The sequence below is a fragment of the Anas platyrhynchos genome, chromosome 2 (assembly GCF_047663525.1).
Source record: "Anas platyrhynchos isolate ZD024472 breed Pekin duck chromosome 2, IASCAAS_PekinDuck_T2T, whole genome shotgun sequence".
In the NCBI taxonomy this organism is placed as follows: domain Eukaryota; kingdom Metazoa; phylum Chordata; class Aves; order Anseriformes; family Anatidae; genus Anas; species Anas platyrhynchos.
In genome coordinates, this window is record NC_092588.1 from 88,956,447 (window position 1) to 88,974,831 (window position 18,385).

Here is an 18,385-nt window from a genome sequence, read left to right on the forward strand (position 1 = left end):
AGCAGGGCGGCGGGGTGCCGCGTGTGCGTGTGCATGTGCCCCCCACCAGCCCGCGCCCGTCCCGCGGGCGGCCCCGAGCCCCGGCTGGGCAGACAATGGGAGATCAAAGCGGGGGGAGGCGGAGGAGGAGGAGGAGGAGGAGGAGGAGGAGGAGGAGGGGGGGGGGGGGAGGATGGTGCCGGGCGGGCGGCGAGGCGGAGCGGCGGCGCTCTCTCTGCGCTCGATTAGTGTTCCTGGGGAGGGAGCGAGCGGGCCGGGCCGGGGAACGGAGGGCTTGAGGGGGGGTGGGGGGGGAGGAAAGGAGGAGGCGGGAGCGCGCGCGCGTGAGCGGGGCGCCGCCGCGTGCGCGCGCCCGCGGGAGGTGGCGGAGCGAGGGAGGGGAGGAGAGGGGAGGGGAGGGGGGGTGTGGGGGGGGAGCAGAGCGCGAGGGCGCGCTCGCGATCGGGGCGCGAGCCGCGTTGCGCAGCTGCGGTGCGCGCAGCCCCGCCGCCAGCAGCAGCGGCAGCGGCAGCGGCAGCTCAGCGGCATTCAGCGAGCGGGGCTGCTGGGTGCGCTGGAGAGAGACGCGCGGGGCGGAGGAGGAGGAGGAGGAGGAGGAGGGGGAGGAGGAAGGAGAAGAAGAAGAAGAAAAAGAAGAAGAAGAAGAAGAAGAGAGGAGCAGCAAGAACAGGAGGAGGAGGAGGAGGAGGGAGACGGAGGAGCCGGGGGAGGAGGAGGCCACACGGCCACCAACTGAAACAAAGTCTCCGCGAGCCCGCACCCAACTCCACCTTGTGAGGCTCCCCAGCATGGCTTCCGAGGAACTCTACGAGGTAACAGCCCCCCCGCCGCCGGCCCCGGCCCCGCCGGCCACCCCGCCGCACCCCGCCCCGCCCGCGGCTCGCCTGGCCCCGTGTCACCCCCAGCGGCAGGGCCCCGGCCCGGCTGCCCCCGGCGGGGGGACGGAAGGAGGGCAGGAGCCCGAGCGCTGCCGCCCGTGGCCTGCGCGGCCCCCCCCGGTCCCCCCCGGTCCCCTCCGGACCCCGCGGGTCCCCCCCCGGTCCCCCCGCTGCCCGGGAGCAGCGCTGACAGCCGCCGCCGCTCGGCCCCGGGGCGAGCGCGCCACAGCGGCGTGCAAAGAGGCGTGCAAAGAGGCGTGCAAAGCCGAGTTAGCGCCCGGGTCCGGAACCGGGCTGCGTGTGTGCGTGTGCGTGTGTGTAAAGGGAGAGGGAAAAGGGGGGGGGGGGTGTTGGTGCGCTGCTCCCTGCCGGCGCCGTCCCCGCAGCCGAGTGCTGTGCCACCATCCTGCGCGCCGCGATGCCAAACGCCACGATCGCGACCTGCCCCGAGCCCCAGCGCCGGGCACGGCTGCCCGAGGAGCCGGGGGGGCTCCCGAGTTGGGGCTCCCGAGTTGGGGCTCCCGCACGCCGGCCCTCGGCGGGGCGGCCGCAGGGCAGGCTGGCAGCAGGGGAAGGGTTTTGGGGTGGCGGCGGGGGGTGCGGTGACAGCCCAACTTCGAATTTCCTGTCCTGTGTGTGGCAATTTTCACATCCTTGCCCTTAATTGAAAGGCATCATGGTCCTCTTGGATTGAACTTCCTTGTTTTTATTTTGACGAGAAGTCATCCCTGGGAGTGCGAAGCGGCGGCCGCTTCGGAGCCTGTCTTGTCTTTTGGGTAAATGGGGTAGTCACCCCAAGCCAAAACGGTGTTTATCACATGGTTAGCAGGCAGCCAGTCCGCGATTTATAAAAAAAATAATAATATTTATATCTAGAGGCTGGAATGCTAAGGTCAAAGGAGACAGGCGGCCTTCAGGACACTTGGCAGAAGGAGACACCTCGCTGCGCGCTGCTGGTGCGCAGGTGTCTCCTCAGAGTGGCATTACACCCATGGGCGAACAGACCTGTGTAAGCCCGTGAAGGGTACCCCGTGTGGGCTTATGTCTGAAGCAAGTTGAAGGCTGAGCAGAGGTGCTGAACTGATGGATGAGAGGACTGAAGGCCTGTGTTCCCAAGGCAGATAAATCACGGTTAATTGCTTTGGCAAGTTTCCCCCATTCTCATAGCATGGCTTAAGCCAGTCTTGAAGGGATGATCCCTGGAAGTGGCTGAGAAACGTAGGGACCGCTCTGTGTAGGAAAGAATTGCCCAAAACTTGCTTTGACTTCAGGAAAAGTTCTGTCGGGTTTGAAGAGTTGGGCCCGTAGACCGTGCTGTGGCCAATGCTTGCGTGTTGCGTGTTTCTGGATTTGTTCAATGACCAACAATGGGACGTCATTTTCCATAGGCATAAGAATGACAAGAAAAGTTCTGCTTGCTGGATGCTGGGCTGAAGTTAAACAGTGAGCAGTCTTTATTAATCTGTTTGTTCGTCTTAGGCTGTGTTCCCAATGTTGACTTGTATGAAAGGCTCAGTAGGCTGTTGACCATGGTCATCCTCACTAGGAAGGTTACGCATCGTATCGTATTCATTGGGCAAAAGTGCGTCTCTCAAAATGCTTGCAACCATAGACTGCTTTTTTTTTTTTTTTTTACTTTTAAAACCAGTCACTTTCGTTCATTGTGTAAGTGCAAAGTTTACTTGAAGTGCCAAAATTGTTAATGCTTTTGGACTCAGATGTGGTCAAACTGTTGCTTGTGTTTGTTTTTTTCTAAGTTGCTGTTCTTTTTTGACAAGTTTTGTCTTTTGATGCAATTTACAGAGCCGTGCCTGAAAAATCAGAAATCATAAATAATTTAAATGTAGTGAATACTAATTTGGGAGGTATATAACTTCAAGTTGACTTGAAACGTTGAATATTGGATAATTTAAATTCTCTGTGAACTACCACGTTATTGACCATTTTGTGGATATTTCATTGTAATTAACGCAATACAGTATTTTTTCAATCTGGTGATTGAAGTCCAGTGCAATTTGCTATATCTCCATTTTTCCTTCTGAATCTTCATCTTGTGTCTTGAATGAAAAAAGTGTAAAATCTATTTGAGATTGTTAGGCTGAGTATGAATGCTAACTGCTCCTGCTGATAGGTGCCATGGTTCTTCCAAAATACAAATGAGAAATCCGCTTATAAGCAATACAAATGAAGGTAAGTTCCTTTTTTAACAAAAAATTCTTTGTGGATTCGGTTGTGTATGGGATGATTTTTACTCTGGATATAAACTTGGTAGAGAGGGAGCCCAACTATAGGCCGATGATTGGGAATTCAAAGATAGAAACCTTGAAATATGCTAACAGGCTGAAAGGGTGACTTTGTTGGGCTGGCTGTATCCTTCATGTCATTTGTTCCTCTGCTTTCTCAGAGTTGTTTTAATGATGACCAGCGCTTTTTTTTTTTTTTTTTTTTTTTTTTTGAGGGGGGAGTTGATTTGAAGAAAATGTGAAGCATTTATAGAAAAGCATTGAAGAGGCTGTCTTTTCTAGATGGAAAATGAAAGACAGTAATCTTGCCAACTTCTATGGGTGAGGCAAAGAGCATAGTTTTTCTGTTTGTTAGTTTGAGTCTTCAAGTGACAACGTGTCAATGAGGTGGACAGACTTGGAAAATTTGGTCAACAAGGCAGGTAAAGGAAAATACAAGTAAAAGTGCCATCTTTTTTTTTTTTTCTTCCCAAATTTGTTTCAATAGGCGCATTTTACACCATCTTTCTTCATCCATGTCTGCTGCCTTCTGCATTGCTGTAGCTTTTGAGAAGTTCTGTGTTCCAGCAAGTACTAGGGCTACTTTCTTTTATGTTGTGACAAGTTTGCTTTACTTTATGGGCTTGTTCCCCGCCCACTGCAAGACTGTTGCTTGTTCTCGTCATCTCCAGTGGAGTAGTTGTAAATGTGGTGCCATACTGCCACATAGATGGTTCGTTTGGAAAGCAGCTGTGGTTGCTGCCTCCGTAGTCACATCACTTGACCTCCTCTGGCAGACCCTTGCTGTCATGTCTGGGATTAAAGTCAGCCTAAATCGAGATTGCTGTGACAAATTCATTTGATGAAATGTAGAAATGATCCTATAAAGGTACTTCCCTGGACAACTGCATAATCTGACAGGTGAAAAGTACCAAAGGCAGTACTGAAGCTGTGCTCAGTTTGGCAGGGTCTCTATCTTCTAAATTTCAGTAACTGCTGTACTAACTGCAGTGGAAATGTAGTGAAATTCTCTGCCTGTTGGAGATTTTATCTAATCAAACGACCAAGTGTTTCCATCTTTCCTCTAGGTATAACTGTTACAGTTGATGGTTTACGTGACCCACTGGATCAATACATTTGAGTAACTGTAGTTAGACCTGGGCTGTGATTGCTACTCAGATTAAAACATTCCTACTGGGGTTTACCAGGAAGTAAGCAGAGCGATTTGTCTGAACCTCGCCAAGTGCAAGTGTGCATTGGTGTCTTTTCTTCACTGTGTATTTCACCTTGGCATTGCTCATAAACGTAGTATTTTAAAGTGACTTAACCAATTTCCATTAAAATATTAAAAGTTGACATATTTAAAGTCCTGTAGTCCAAAATTATATGTTTATTTATGTTTTATAGATTAGAAAATGTCTTTTTTTTTAAATCCTTCATGTGTCTTGCAAAATACATGCACTTTTTTTTTTTTATCCTAAAGTCTGTTGTTTTCAAGGTGATATTTCACTTCAGATGATGATTTGTTATTTTTGTTTTTATTTTTAGAACTAAAGCCTTTGACATTAAATTTTACCGATATAGTGAAACTACAAACTGAAACCAATTTCAGAAGCACCTGACTGAAGTTCTGTGGTCATGTATTAGTCTATATGTCAAGTCTGATCACCTAATATGTAAGCCCCAAAGACGTGTATTCTATGAAAATTTAAACTTTGTGTATCCAACAGTGGTCTCAAGTTCAAAGAAATAAAAATAAAAATGCTTCTGATGCCATGGGCTCTTCTTCAACTACTGTGCTAATTTCTGAAATGGTAGAACATAGAAAACTGGAGGAGAAATGCTGTCACTTAGTTGAAAACTGGATCCTGCATGGGAATCATCAACTTAAAAGTAAAGTTTGTATCACAGTCCTAGTTACATTGTAGTAATCACATCTTTATCATGTTTTGTGAGCTTTTACCAGGAAGTTTAAACATCTCTTTCACTCAGGTTAGCTGAAAGGTGAAATCCACTGTCTGCTGTATGCAACTTGGAATGCACTGTAGTTTTTGGTAGCTATTTGATGAAAAACTGATAGCAACATAAAACCGATAATACCCATTTGGGCAGTAGCAATTGTTTCCCCACTGAAACAGGTTGTTTTTATTCAATCTGTCTCATAGAAATTTCAAAGTATCTTGGGATATCTCTTTTGTTTCTTTTTTTTTTTATGTGACAATTCCTAAGATGTTGCCCAAATATCAATGACATTTCTTCATGAAAGGGGGTCTTACAGTCATTGTGCTGTAATGGCTGGATCTTTCTGGTTTTAGTTTGACAACAAATTGAGCGAATATTACTGCTCATTTCGGAAGAGATGAAAGACTGAGAGAGATTTGCTTGACTAGGCCAAGTGCAAGGTCCTGCACCTGGGTCAGGGCGATCCCAAACATGAGTACAGACTGGGGGATGAACGGATTGAGAGCAGCCCTGAGGACTTGTGGATATTGGTGTAAGAAAAATTGGACATGAGGCGGCAACGTGCGCTTGCAGCCCAGAAGGCTAACCATATTCTGGGCTGCACCAAAAGCTGCGAGGGAGGTGATTGTGGCCCTCTACGCTGCTGTTATGAGACCCCCACCTGGAGCTCTGCACTCTGCTCTGGGGCTCCCAGCACAAGGACATGGACCTGTTGGAACATGAGGATGGTCATGAGGATGATCAAGGGGCTGGAGCACCTCTCCTATGGAGACAGGCTGAGGGAGATGGGGTTGTTCAGCCTACAGAAGAGAAGACACTGGGGAGACCTTATAGTGGCCTTCCTGTACCTGCATGGGGCCTACAGGAAAGCTGGGGATGGACTCTGTGTCAGGGAGGGCAGTGAAAGGACAAGGGGAAATGGCTTTAAAGTAAAATGGGAGATTTACACTAGACATTAGGAAGAAATTCTTCACTGTGAGGGTGGTGAGGCACTGGCACAGGCTGCCCAGAGAAGCTGTGGATGCCCCATCCCTTGAGGTGGTCAAGGCCAAGCCAGATGAGGCCTTGGGTAGCCTGGAATGGTGGGAAGTGTCCCTGCCCAGGGCAGGGAGGTTGGAACTGGATAGGCTTTAAAGTCCCTTCCAACCCAAACTTCTCTATGATTCTTCAAGAAGAGTGGAAGCTGTACATCTAACTTAAAATAGATTTTAGGATTAGCTGTTGGTCCCCCTTTGGTGACTTCCCCTTTTTAAAAATGGAGAGCTAATGGAAGAGCACCTTAGGAATGGCACCACCACATTTAGTGCAAGAAACGTGATGCTTTCCCACATCCCTTGCCACATTGTCTTTCACCAGTTTGAGATATTTCTTATCTTCTGTCCCAGAGCTGTAGACAGAACCCAGGAGGCCTCGGTGCCCCCTCTTCTGCTGCTGCCTAGAAACTGCCTCAGCCCCCACTCTTTCAGCGTGTCCTGCTCTCTGCTGTGATACTGGCCTAGCAAGAATCTAGTAACTGCTCCTGAAGTCCAAATAGCCAAAGGAGTTAAATTCTGATTGTGTCCTCTGTAGGATTGCAAGTGATTCACAGAAAAGGAGATGGTTAACAATTTTCTAATGTACAAAACTGCTTTGTACGAGCATGTATATGTAATGTGCGTGTATATTATGAAAACAGATATATATATATATATTTTTGCTTTGACTTACCCATGTCTGTCAGGGCGGGAGAGGGAGGAGAGGAAGAGAGCAGGGGGAGAGATGCTTCCTCCACAAAGGATACGAGGTTCTGATAATTCTTACCTTCACAGTCTCTCCCTTACAACAGACTGCAATTTTATTTCTTGAGGTTTTTGGGTCAATCAAAGATGTTGGCTAATGCATTGCCACTCACACGTAGAGTTACAGAGTAATTACTTCCACCTTACAAGTCTGTACTATCAGAGAAGCTTGGTCCCACTATTCCTACTTTCAGTACCTCTTGAATGAGGATGAATTGTTGGACACACTGAACTTAACAATACATGCCACAGCCTCTTGTTCTTCAGGAAGCTTGATACAGCTGAAACAGCATCAGTGATGCAGTATCCCCCTTTGACTTCTCACTGGGTGCAGCTTCATTTATTCCTGACCACTGTGGCATGACTGACCTGTGCCAAAGCCACGGAAGAAACAAGTTACTAACTGTTACGGTTTCGTCTCTCTCTCATAAATACTCTGTGCTTACAAAGGTTGTACTTCATACAAAGCATTGACAACCAGAATGACTTTTTAAATATGTCATAACTGGATGTGCAGATGTGTTAGATAAAACTGATATGCAGGCCAATAATGCCACTCATAATGTACTATAACAAACTCCAAATCTGGTGTCACTGGGTAATGTATTATTTTTGGATATCTGCTGAAAGAGTGAGCTCTACAGACTGTATTTGTAAGGTAAAAGGGAATATGTAAGTCCTGTTAACTTCTTCTGTGCCTTTGAGGTTTTGGATGGATGTTGTGATGAGGTATGTGATGACCTTAATTTGTCAATAAATACAGGATTGTTGGGTTTTTGTTCATCTTTGAGTTGGACATTTGTAATTTTCATATTAAGTGTACAGTGTGCTTTCTCTGACAATATATTGTTAGTCTAGAAAATACCTTAAGAATGAGAGCTCTGTATTTTTCATTATCAAATATATTATCCAAAGTCATAACATCTCCCCAAGGAGAGCTTTTATTTTTCCAATTTTTGATGGGCTTTCAATATTTACAAACAAGAATATTATGCTCTTTGAAATAATTTCTTTGAACTTCCCTCCATACTACTTAGGGGAAAAGAAAATTAGCATGTTACTGGTTCTGTACAGTATAAAGGCAAGAATATTTACTGTTTTAATAAACATCCTCAGAAGATTTCCGTGTGTCCCTTAACAGTGACCTGCTGTAGATCTTTTGCAAGGAATCTACAAACATGTATGAATACATAGATGGATATTAGAAAAAAAAGAAAAAAACATAGATTTTCATGTTTGTAATGATTTTAAAGCCATTTTGCTAGCATTAAAATGTGAAGTAAAGTAACTATTAGATAAATAGTTGAAAGATACTTAGTAATTTTGCTGAATAGCGAAACAAAGTAATTACCATAACTGGGTTTTGGATTTTGTGATAGATTTTGTGATTCTTCAGTGAGGTTGCACAGTTTATAATCGTACTGCATAAAATAAATTAGTACAACTCTGATCAAATCTTGCTTCTAGGCCATGTTGTTTTATTTTATTTTATTTTATTTTATTTTATTTTATTTTATTTTATTTTATTTTATTTTATTTTATTTTATTTTATTTTATTTTATTTTATTCTGTGGAGAAAGATAAAGTAAATGTTTTAAGTGGCCTAACCACATTTATAGTTGTGCTTCTCCAACTCTTCTGCCCCCACAGTTTCTGAAAGTTTCACAGCTTTTCTGTAAATTAAGACTTATGTTCAGTCTTTGCTGATTGTCATAATAGCATCTGAAAAATCAAACCCTGTTTTTCAGAGTATGTTGGATAGATACAGAAGGAAGGAAAAATCTTTCTTCCTTTCTGACTGGGATTTTCATTTTGCAAGTGCTAATGCATACCTCTGTAAGAATTTCTACTTGATGTAAAGCACTAGTTTACAGAAAGTTGTTTGTTTCAAGGAATAATAATAAATAAATGGTTTTAGTCTAAAGCCATTGGATATACATTTTACAGATACGCAAGTGGGAAAACCATTGAGGTACGTTTTTAAGTCAGTTGAAATATATACAACTTCAAAATACTTCTCTGACACTGTGTTGTGTTGGATGTTGTATTTAGTAGATACTCAAAAGTCGGTATTTTTTGAAGTTCTTTCCATAAAACAGTTATCTGATGAAACATCATCTGCATATTGACAACACTTGAATGTAGAAATATTAAGGGTTCAAAACAATTCAAAGTAACTTCAGGAAAATTAGCTGGATTATAGTTTGGCTAGTTGCTATGTAATAGTTATGCTTGATTTTAGCACCTGATTTTCCCCAGTTACATGTATAAAATATAGCGTGTGCCAGCACAGTGTGACTCTTCAGTCATATTTTACTGGCCAGGTCATGTACAAGGTTAAAACTAACAGACCTGGAATTGTGTCTTGAAGAAATAATGAGATTGTAAAACTATATGCATTGTCACAAAAGATCTGCCCAGTTCAGCATCCTGGTTCCTATCGCTGGTCAGTAATGTCCATCTGTCAGTAACGATAGAGGGGAAAAATGGGAAATGTAGCACAGCAGTAATCACTGGGAGCTTTTGTGGTTCATTTTGCTGGGGCCAAGAGAGATTTTAGCTGTGGCTTTAAAACTTGGGCAATGTAACCCAAGCCTTCCAGGTGTTGATGCCTGCTGGAGGGCGGCTGACAGAGGCTCCAGCAAGGACAGGCACACCCGTAGGAAAAGCGATGCCTCACACATCTGTAATTTCTGTTGGTATTGGTAGGGCATGATGTGAGCGGGAATACAGCATGATTGCCAGATCTCTCGCTCTGTGTGTTGAGCTAAACTTTTGCTGCTTCCTTTCAGGATGTTTCTAAACACACTCTGGTGTGTCATTCAAATGGTAGAGTTTAAGGCATTTGTACAAGTCTTCTCTTAGCCAAAACCACTAAAAGATCGCTGTTACTAAACATGGCTTTAACTTGAACCTAAGTTTTCAAGAAGAGGTTGTTATTGTACATGTATATGATCAAACAAAACAGAAGCATCAGCTCCAGATAAAATCTAAAATTATCAACATTGTACACTCTAGATAGCCGCAGTTTGTGGTGGAGACTTGGTATACTAAAGGACTAAATATACTAAATATACTAAAAGACAAAATAAGGACTGGCTAACTGCTTTGTGTGGGTAGACTCCTAGTTTAGAAAAGTTAGAGAGAGGAATATTGCCATAGAATAAAACAAATTGTAATCACAAACTCCAGGAATTAATCTCACTATTTGAAATTAATACCATTTTGTAAGTGTGACATAGTAGATTGTGCTGGAGTGTAATCTTTCTAAAATTGGGAAGATGGGTGGATAACATTTCCTTAAAGAGGAAAAATCAGTTTGTTTGTTTAGCTATGTAGACTTTTTGCCATGCAGTAACACTATGTGGTAGCTCTGAGATGGCTCCTCATGGTTTCAGGGCTGAGATATGCTTGTTTGGGTCATAGATAAGGACCTGAAGTGATCTTTGATTATTAACAGGGCTTTCTAAGAACAAAGAAACATGAAGAAAGAAGAAGTGATGGTGTTTTCATCACACGGAGAATCTTGAGCTTTTGTTCTCAGTGTACTTATCTGCGGAATTACCTCATAAACATAGTTGCTGTCAGAGAATGTGTTTAAAGCCAATGCTACAGTCAGTTGTGTGAGCATTTCTAGCTAAACGATTTCTAATGCTTTCTGAAGGTGACACTGCAGATTGTCTTCCTCTGGAAGACTGGGCTTCCATAGAAACAACTACCTACTGTCTTTCGCAGCTGAAGAAATAACTAGATGTGCAAACATTCCCAAGGGCAATGGAAGTTTTAAATTAGTGCAGTTTTAGAGGAGTCAATCAATTTTCACTTATGATACAGTAAGGTCAGAAGATTCAAAGTTAAAATTTAAACTCAGCATACACTGGGTTGTTCATAGTGTGTGTAAGTATCTAGAGAAGGTTAAAGCCCAACTTACAAAGTTCTTTTCGAATTTCTTCTTTTCTTTGTCTGGTTCATGTGCTTAGTGTTATGCACTTCTTGTTTTGGTTTGATTATACAAAAGGCTGTGTGTTGAGCAGGAGACGAAAGGACATTTGATATCTATTTTGCTTTAGTTGAAAAGAAACATACATGAGACAATGTGAAAGACAAGTCTAGTGCTAGTTTAATATCATGATTTTTGAGAGGCATAGCTTCCAGAGAATCAAAGCTGGATAAGCTGTATTTTTACCCAGGTCATTGCTGATCATCAAGGGACGGTGATCAATAACAACAAAGGATTTTGGTGCCGATGGCAAATAAAGTAGCTTCCTGTTTCGAAAGGTCCATAAACGTTTCAGATTCTATTTCACTCAAGTTAGAGGCATCTCTCTCAGATCAGGGTAGCTGCTTAATTGATTTGTTTTTCCTTTCTACCACATTATACTCATCAAATCTCCAGAGGTTTATTTATTGTATGTGCTTTGTATTGTATTTATTATATGTGCTTATTTATTTAAATTGCCCAAGAATAAAATATTACCTTCTGAATTAGATAGAAATAATTTTCTTTAGGGATGCTTCTTTGCGATGTGACATTGTAAGACTGTCAAAACGTGAAAGACAGTATACACCCATCTTAATTCTATGCAAACAGCGCCATGCTTCTCTACTTTCTTATCAGTGAAGGTTGAATAGCAGGGCTGTTTGTCTTTTATTGGATTTATTATTATTAGAAATGCTTATTGATGTACATCATTATTAAAACACCTAATTTTTCCAACCAATTACTTACAGGTGAAATGCTGAAGAAGCATGTTGAATGAGATGTGTGTTTTGGAGATTGTCTCTGATGCCATCAGTGACAAAACATGGATTTAATGAGAAGATAGGATGAGTCTGTCCCATGGATGCTAGGGCTTGACCCACATCTAGTGATAGATGAAACATATTACTGTTACTCGCCTATTCTTAAGTTATTTTGCTATGATCAACCAGATGAAACTGTTCTATTCTAGCTTTCATACTTTTAGATACTTGTGAAAAGCAATGAATGACACACAGTTGTCAGTTAAGTTACAGTTAAAATAGTGTGAGATAAAATTTCTTTTCAGTGTAAATGAAGATAATTGTTAATCATTCTTTACTGTTATTGGTCTGTAAAGTGTGGAGTTCCAGTCTTTATTGCTGAGTGTTATTTGAACACTTTCAATATTAATTGAATTATTCAACGTTAAAGTTGTTACTCAAGTAATTACAACCTAGTTTATTCTAAAGAATGTAATCCTCTGCAGTTGGACATATTTATTTCTAATCAAAGCTAATAGATGTAACAAAACGGAGTCATTGCATGCATAAAAAAATAATTTCTTTTATTATGTCATTATTATTGTCAAGTAAAAAAATGTCCTTTGGCTTCTTTGCTTGTTCTTGATGGACATTTTTATAAATATTGGGAATTAATAACATTCATTATTCTAACTTTATATATATATATATATATATATATATATATATATATATCTGTGTGTTTTTATTCTTTCCATTAGTAAAATAATATTTTATTTGGCCCTTTTTTATTTTCCTTCTGTGCTATTATATACGTCTAAGAAACTTGAATTGAGATGTGATTAATTTTGGGAAAGGGATTTTAGATGTTTATATGCTAAATAAAAAATTATACCGAGACATAGTAAGTCACAAGAAGGGGAAGAAGAAAGTCATGACTGGCCTGCAGAACCATGTGATAACTCTGTGTTCTGCTTTTAACAAAGCAAATGTCCCATTTTCATTGCTTTGTCCCTTTTGTCAAATATTAGAGCTCCACCTTCCCAGCCTCTTCGCTGTACCTGTCTCTCTCATTTTCAGTCAAACCACCAGAAAAAGCTTTTACCATGTGACTTATTCAGAAAAGGACGATTTCAGAGTAGAATCAGTTCCCTATTGATTGTAAAGTAAAGATGATTTTTGTTTTTCTGAGCAAGAAGATGGAACTTTTCTATGGAGTGGAAGAAAGGCATATCATATCCTACTAGAACTTCCTTATCATTTGTAGAAGTTGGCAAACGGGTAGGCAGGGGCTGTAGGGAGAAAATGTGGGATCGCATCATTAGGACACCTGAGTGCTGTCTTGAAAAATGCCATTCTTCCTTCCCTTCTGTCACGGTTAGTCTAGCACTGAGCAAATCACTCAGCCTGAGTATTTCAGAGATGGTTGCTAATCATTTGCTCATCTCTCTGACAAAGTTTGAATCCCAGAGCCAAAATATAAGCAGAATGGAATAGCAGAATGTCTCATCCCCCCCCCCAGCCTCCCAAAGTAAATATTGTCACAACATCTTAGAATAAAGCAGAGCAATCTAACTGAGTCTTATAGAAGGAAGCTATGTTACAAGTACTATACACAGATGAAGCTGTCTCTCTTTTATGTCTTTTTTTTCTTTCCTTTTTTTTGGGGTGTGTGTGCGTGTGTATGTGCGCTAACTGCTGAGTGAGGTATTTAGCTAGCATGTAATGTCATCTTTGATATCCTTTGTAATCAGTGATAAGAGTCATCCAGAAGGCCATTCAGACCATTCAAATAAATTCCTCTAGAAGGTCACCAGAACAGAAACTTTATCCCCTTTCTCTACAGAGAGGTTTAGAAAGGTTAGTCTGGTTAATTTAGTCATTCTGTTAAATATGCTTAAATTGTGACCCCCTAAGCAGTGATCTTTTTTCCCTCCCTATGGTCTTTTGAACCTAATGCAGGATAATACCCAACTTTTCTTTCATTGCAGGCCTTCCCATGGGACTGTAAACTGTGTTAGTAGGTGAATGTTGTTAAGGGATTGTGCTGTTGAAGCATATAAAGGGTTTAGGCACAGCACTGAGCTGCCATGGCGTAAATTAAGTTCTTTTTTTATCTGAGTGACAGTTAATCTGAGTGATGGATCAAGTTACATTTTTAAACCATAATTGTTGTATTTTGCTTTGTTTCAGCTTAAATCTCAAAAGGGTTTGGGGTGGTAGTGTGCTATAATTGACTTCAGGAGCTCCTTCCTCAGACCATTCAGCTGTTTCTTCCATTGAGCCACAACAGCAGCTTGGCCACATGCTAGGAGGATTAAAAAGCTGACCTTGCATAATAAATGACAAACAAGAACCCTAGCTCCAAAAATATTTGTTTGGTTGAATCCATTCCTCCGTGCGGTTCAGTGCATTGCTGTACACGTATTTGCCAGTATGACAAAGCAGGTGTCGAAGGTTGAGCTCTACAGCCAGCAAGTAATGCACACAGAAATGCCCTGAGACTAGAGGAAGAAATTTGCCCATTCTGATAGCACTTGTGTTGGTTTTCCTCTCTTTCCCTTAATGTTTCCTTGTTTGTCATAATGATTAAAAGTCAGTTTTAAAGCATACTAAATATTAAGGAAGGAGACTAATTATTCCTTGTCTGGTTCCAGCTTGCAGTCTGAGTGCTCAGTTCTCTATGGCTTAAGCAAATTTCAGTGCTGCAGGCTTTGCTTTGCACTACTGCCTGTTTCTCTGGCAAGCCACCCATTCTTGCCCCCTTCCTTTGCACTGACACTGATTTGTGTCACTGGATCAGGAGAACACCACTGAAGGCAGCCTACCTAACTGAAAGCTGTCCGCTTCTTTCAGAGTTTTCTGCCTTCTCTCTGACTGACTCAGGCTGAAGCCAAAGAAATGCCATTTCAAGTAAAGGAGCAGGAATACGTGGCATGGTTGAAGGGAGATGTGTGGGGAGGGAGGGTTGCAGCAGTGACTTGGATCAGTTGAAAAAAGAATCCGTCAAATGGCACGTGTGATTTTCAGCTGGGTCAAGTCACTGGACTGACTTGCGGTGCGGTTGTGCAGCTTCTTGCCCTTGAGTTGTGTTGGCTCTAGAGGAGGGTCAGTGTCCCTGGACGGCACCTTAAGGTCAGGGAGCTGTGTGCAGGGATGGGGCGGTCAGTGCAGACATCTCAAATCAGCAAATACAGATGCTGTGCAGACTGACAAGGCGATCATCTTTGGAGTAAAGGACAAAGGTGTTCTGCGCCATATGGTTTTAGTGGCCAGTTAAACTCCCACTTTGATTGGCAAATGGAAAATTCATACTTGCAACAATTTGCAATGCCAGTTAATTCTCACTCCTGCATGACTATTACTTATTATTAACATTTTCCAGAATTTTACACTAGCATAGCAGTTGCAACATTTGATGAAAGTCTTCATTGTTTTTAGAGTGCAATAAGTAATAAAAGTCCTGCAGCCATGTAAGGTTGTTTTTTACCTCTCCACCCTGACTGTACTATAATTTTGCTGAGGTGCTGTTATGCAAACCAAATCTGAAGCTGTAGGTGGCATACAAGCATAATTAAGAGTATCATTTGCTTTTAAGTATTTTAGTTTTTCACTGGCTGGGCAGTGGGCAGGCACTGGGATGGGACAGGCTGTCTGTTAGTAGCTGAGCTCACTTTAGGCTTTATTTCATTTAAAATGCTGACACTAACAAAGATTGTTTTTCAGCCTCTCCAACGGAATTAAAGTTCCAAGTATAAGTACTGTCAATATCTTCTGAGTAGAAAAACTTTTGCTTTAATGACTTTTGGTTTCGGTTTCACACGCAGGAACAAATTATATTCACTTTGAATGTGTTTATGTGAGGGTGGGAAGACTGATAAGGAAAGTAAGCCATGTTGCTCTTTAACTCCTTCCAATATATAAATAAAAACTGGTAGGAAAGAATAATATCAACTAATACTAAGGACTACTAGGCTAGTGCTCTATTATTGAAGCATTTGGTAACTGAGTGAGAGTTTATAAAGCAGCCAAGTAGTTTAAGTGCCCCAGATCCAGTCTTCTCAGTTCTGTGTGTGTGTATGGACCCTATAGTTTGGTTATATTAAGTAAAAATATCCTGACAATTATTTTAGTGTAGCTAATAATTAATTAAGAAATGTACTATTTCTTAATTTTAAATATGATAATAAAAAGACTAGATTATGCATTCAGCATTTTAAAGACAATTTTATTAAAAGGAATTTATGTACTTACTACAAATCTAGTCGGCATTTGTATGCAATTTGAAAACATCATAAAATAAATTGATTAAAATATTTGTTATTTCAGAGGTGTGGCACACAAAAAATAAGACGGTGTCAATGTATATTCAGATGACTCCCTGTTTTAACAGGTGCACGTAGCAATAAGTTTAAAACCTATACTTTGGTTTTAAACCAGAACAAGTTAATGTCATTGCCAACCACTGGCATTGATCCTTCATTTAAATAAATAAATATGTAAAAAAAATGAAAGTACAGAACAAGATTACACTCAGTTAAAAAAAAAAATGCTGTTGATCACCATCTGGAAACTTAATCTAATATATTCAAATTTATTTACTTACCATCAAAGTGTAGAAAAAACACCCAAACATTTTAGGCTAGTTATGTGAAAATTACCAAGGCCAACAGACCTTCACTGTGCCAGCTTTTACTGAGTGCCACACTTTTATATCAAGAGTAGGATCAAATTATAAAGTTAGGCTATTCTTATTGGCCCTTCCACTTTTTCCTCTGTGGTTCAATTCTCACATTGTATCTAACAGCCAATGTGTCCTGGGAGCTGTTTTTTGTTTGTTTGTTTTTTATATATACCCAGAAAGCAAGGATCAAGCCATTGGATACTATCTCTAATTATTTGCAAGATAAAAACAACAAAATGGTTTCTTAAGAAAGTTGCCTCAGAAAGTTCTTTAGGTCCTGAACTTTCTTTTTATAGAAATAACGGCAAGTGTTCCTGGGATTCATAACAGCCAGTGTTTTTCTTATCTGTTGTTTTGGGCAAGGTTTGAAAGTCGTCACTGATCCTTTGGTGTTTTTTTTGTTTTGTTTTGTTTTGTTTTTCAGTCTTTCCAAATTACATTTTGAATCAAAGGTATCCTAACTAAAAAGGACCATGGGCACAAGAAAGAATCGTGATTATTTTCTTAATGAATAATAATCCACTTCTGTACTGTGTGAATATTTGTGAAATAAGTTAGGGTGATTTGTGCTATTGCTGAAGTAACATCAGCACATATATATATATAATCATAGAATCACAGAATGGTTTGGGTTGAAAGGGACCTTAAAGCCCCCAGTTCCACTCCCTCTGCCATAGGCAGAGACCTCCCACCAGACCAGGTTGCCCAAGGCCCCATCCAGCCTTGAACACCTCCAGGGATGGGGCATCCACAGCTTCTCTGGGCAGCCTGTGCCAGTGCTTCACCACCGTCACAGTGAAGAATTTCTTCCTAATGTCTAGTGTAAATCTCCCGTTTTACTTTAAAGCCGTTCCCCCTCATCCTGTTCCTACCCTCCCTGACACGGGGTCCCTCCCCAGCTTTTCTGTAGGCCCCATGTAGGTATGGGAAGGCCGATATAAGGTCTCCCCAGAGCCTTCTCTTCTCCAGGATGAACAATCCCATCTCCCTCAGCCTCTCTTCATAGGAGAGGTGCTCCAGCCCCTTGATCATCCTCATCGACCTCCTCTGGACTTGCTGTAATAGGTGCATGTCCTTCCTATGACAGAGCAGAAAAGCAGTAGTGGAGGTATCGTTTGATTAGAAATAACTGATGATGCAGAAATGAAAGAAATACTCTTTACTGAATCAGTACTCTGTGAAGTAACCTGTTTTAACATTTTGATTTGGAGCACTTACATCAAAGAGGAATCTTTCTTTAAATGTCTAAATACACAGAAAATATGCATTGTTATTTCAGAGCCATTATATTAGGTGATCATATAAAACCTTCCTGGAATTTCTAATGTCTGTAGGTCATTCATCATACTTTCCTGAGAATAAGATATTGTTTTCTGTTCAATTTTACTTTTCTTACAAAAATTAAATAAGATACAAGATCTTAGCTTTCACCAAGACAATCAGCACTGACAGTTTTCATTGCATATTTAAATCAGTTCTATCCCACACAGGCCTTGCCAATAAAATGTGCTTACTTTTTCCAAAAGGATGATTTCCGAAAAATAATTTAGAGATTTTACTGAAAATATAACAAAATCAATTTTGTCTGAAAGTTACATTATTAAAAAATAAATAAAAAGTTACGCAGCAGGTTTATAGTTCTAACAGTGAAAATTCATTACAGATAGGCACGAAATTGTCATGGCATAGTAAGGCAGGGGTGAAGATTCAAATATTCAGGTGAATGAAGACAGAGAAAATGCAGGGAACAATAGTGATTATTAGCTGTCACAAAGAAGAGAATATTTGTAAGAGATTATACGGACAACAATAACAAATCTTCTGTAAATGGGGTTAAAGACAATATGAAAATTTTCTTTTTAATTGAGAGAAAAAATGTGTTAGTAATGACATTGGCCTACTAGGTAAGGATAATAATAGCAAAGAAGACAGAAATAATGCAGAAATATTCAGTAATTCTTTACAAATGCTGCTTTAAGTCCAATCACTGTTGTTCTTTGGCCAACATGTGGATGTTGTGTTTATAGTTTACAATGATTTACAAAAAAAAAAAAAATCTTTATTCTGGTAGGAATATATTTTGTTGTTGTTACTCTTAGAAGTGAAGATTTTCACATGTACAAAATTAACCACCTGAAG

The 18,385-nt window shown here is 41.0% G+C and overlaps 1 protein-coding gene across 1 annotated transcript in view; it reads left to right on the plus strand.

Annotated features, from left to right (window-relative positions):
- The first annotated feature begins 406 nt into the window (after positions 1–406).
- The window catches only part of CDYL (chromodomain Y like), a 103,680-nt gene continuing 85,701 nt past the window's right edge, over positions 407–18,385 (plus strand). The window contains exon 1 of the mRNA XM_027451619.3: positions 407–812. Coding sequence (XP_027307420.1) covers positions 789–812 — 24 coding nt within the window. The 5' untranslated portion in view covers positions 407–788. The remainder of the gene's footprint in view (positions 813–18,385) is intronic.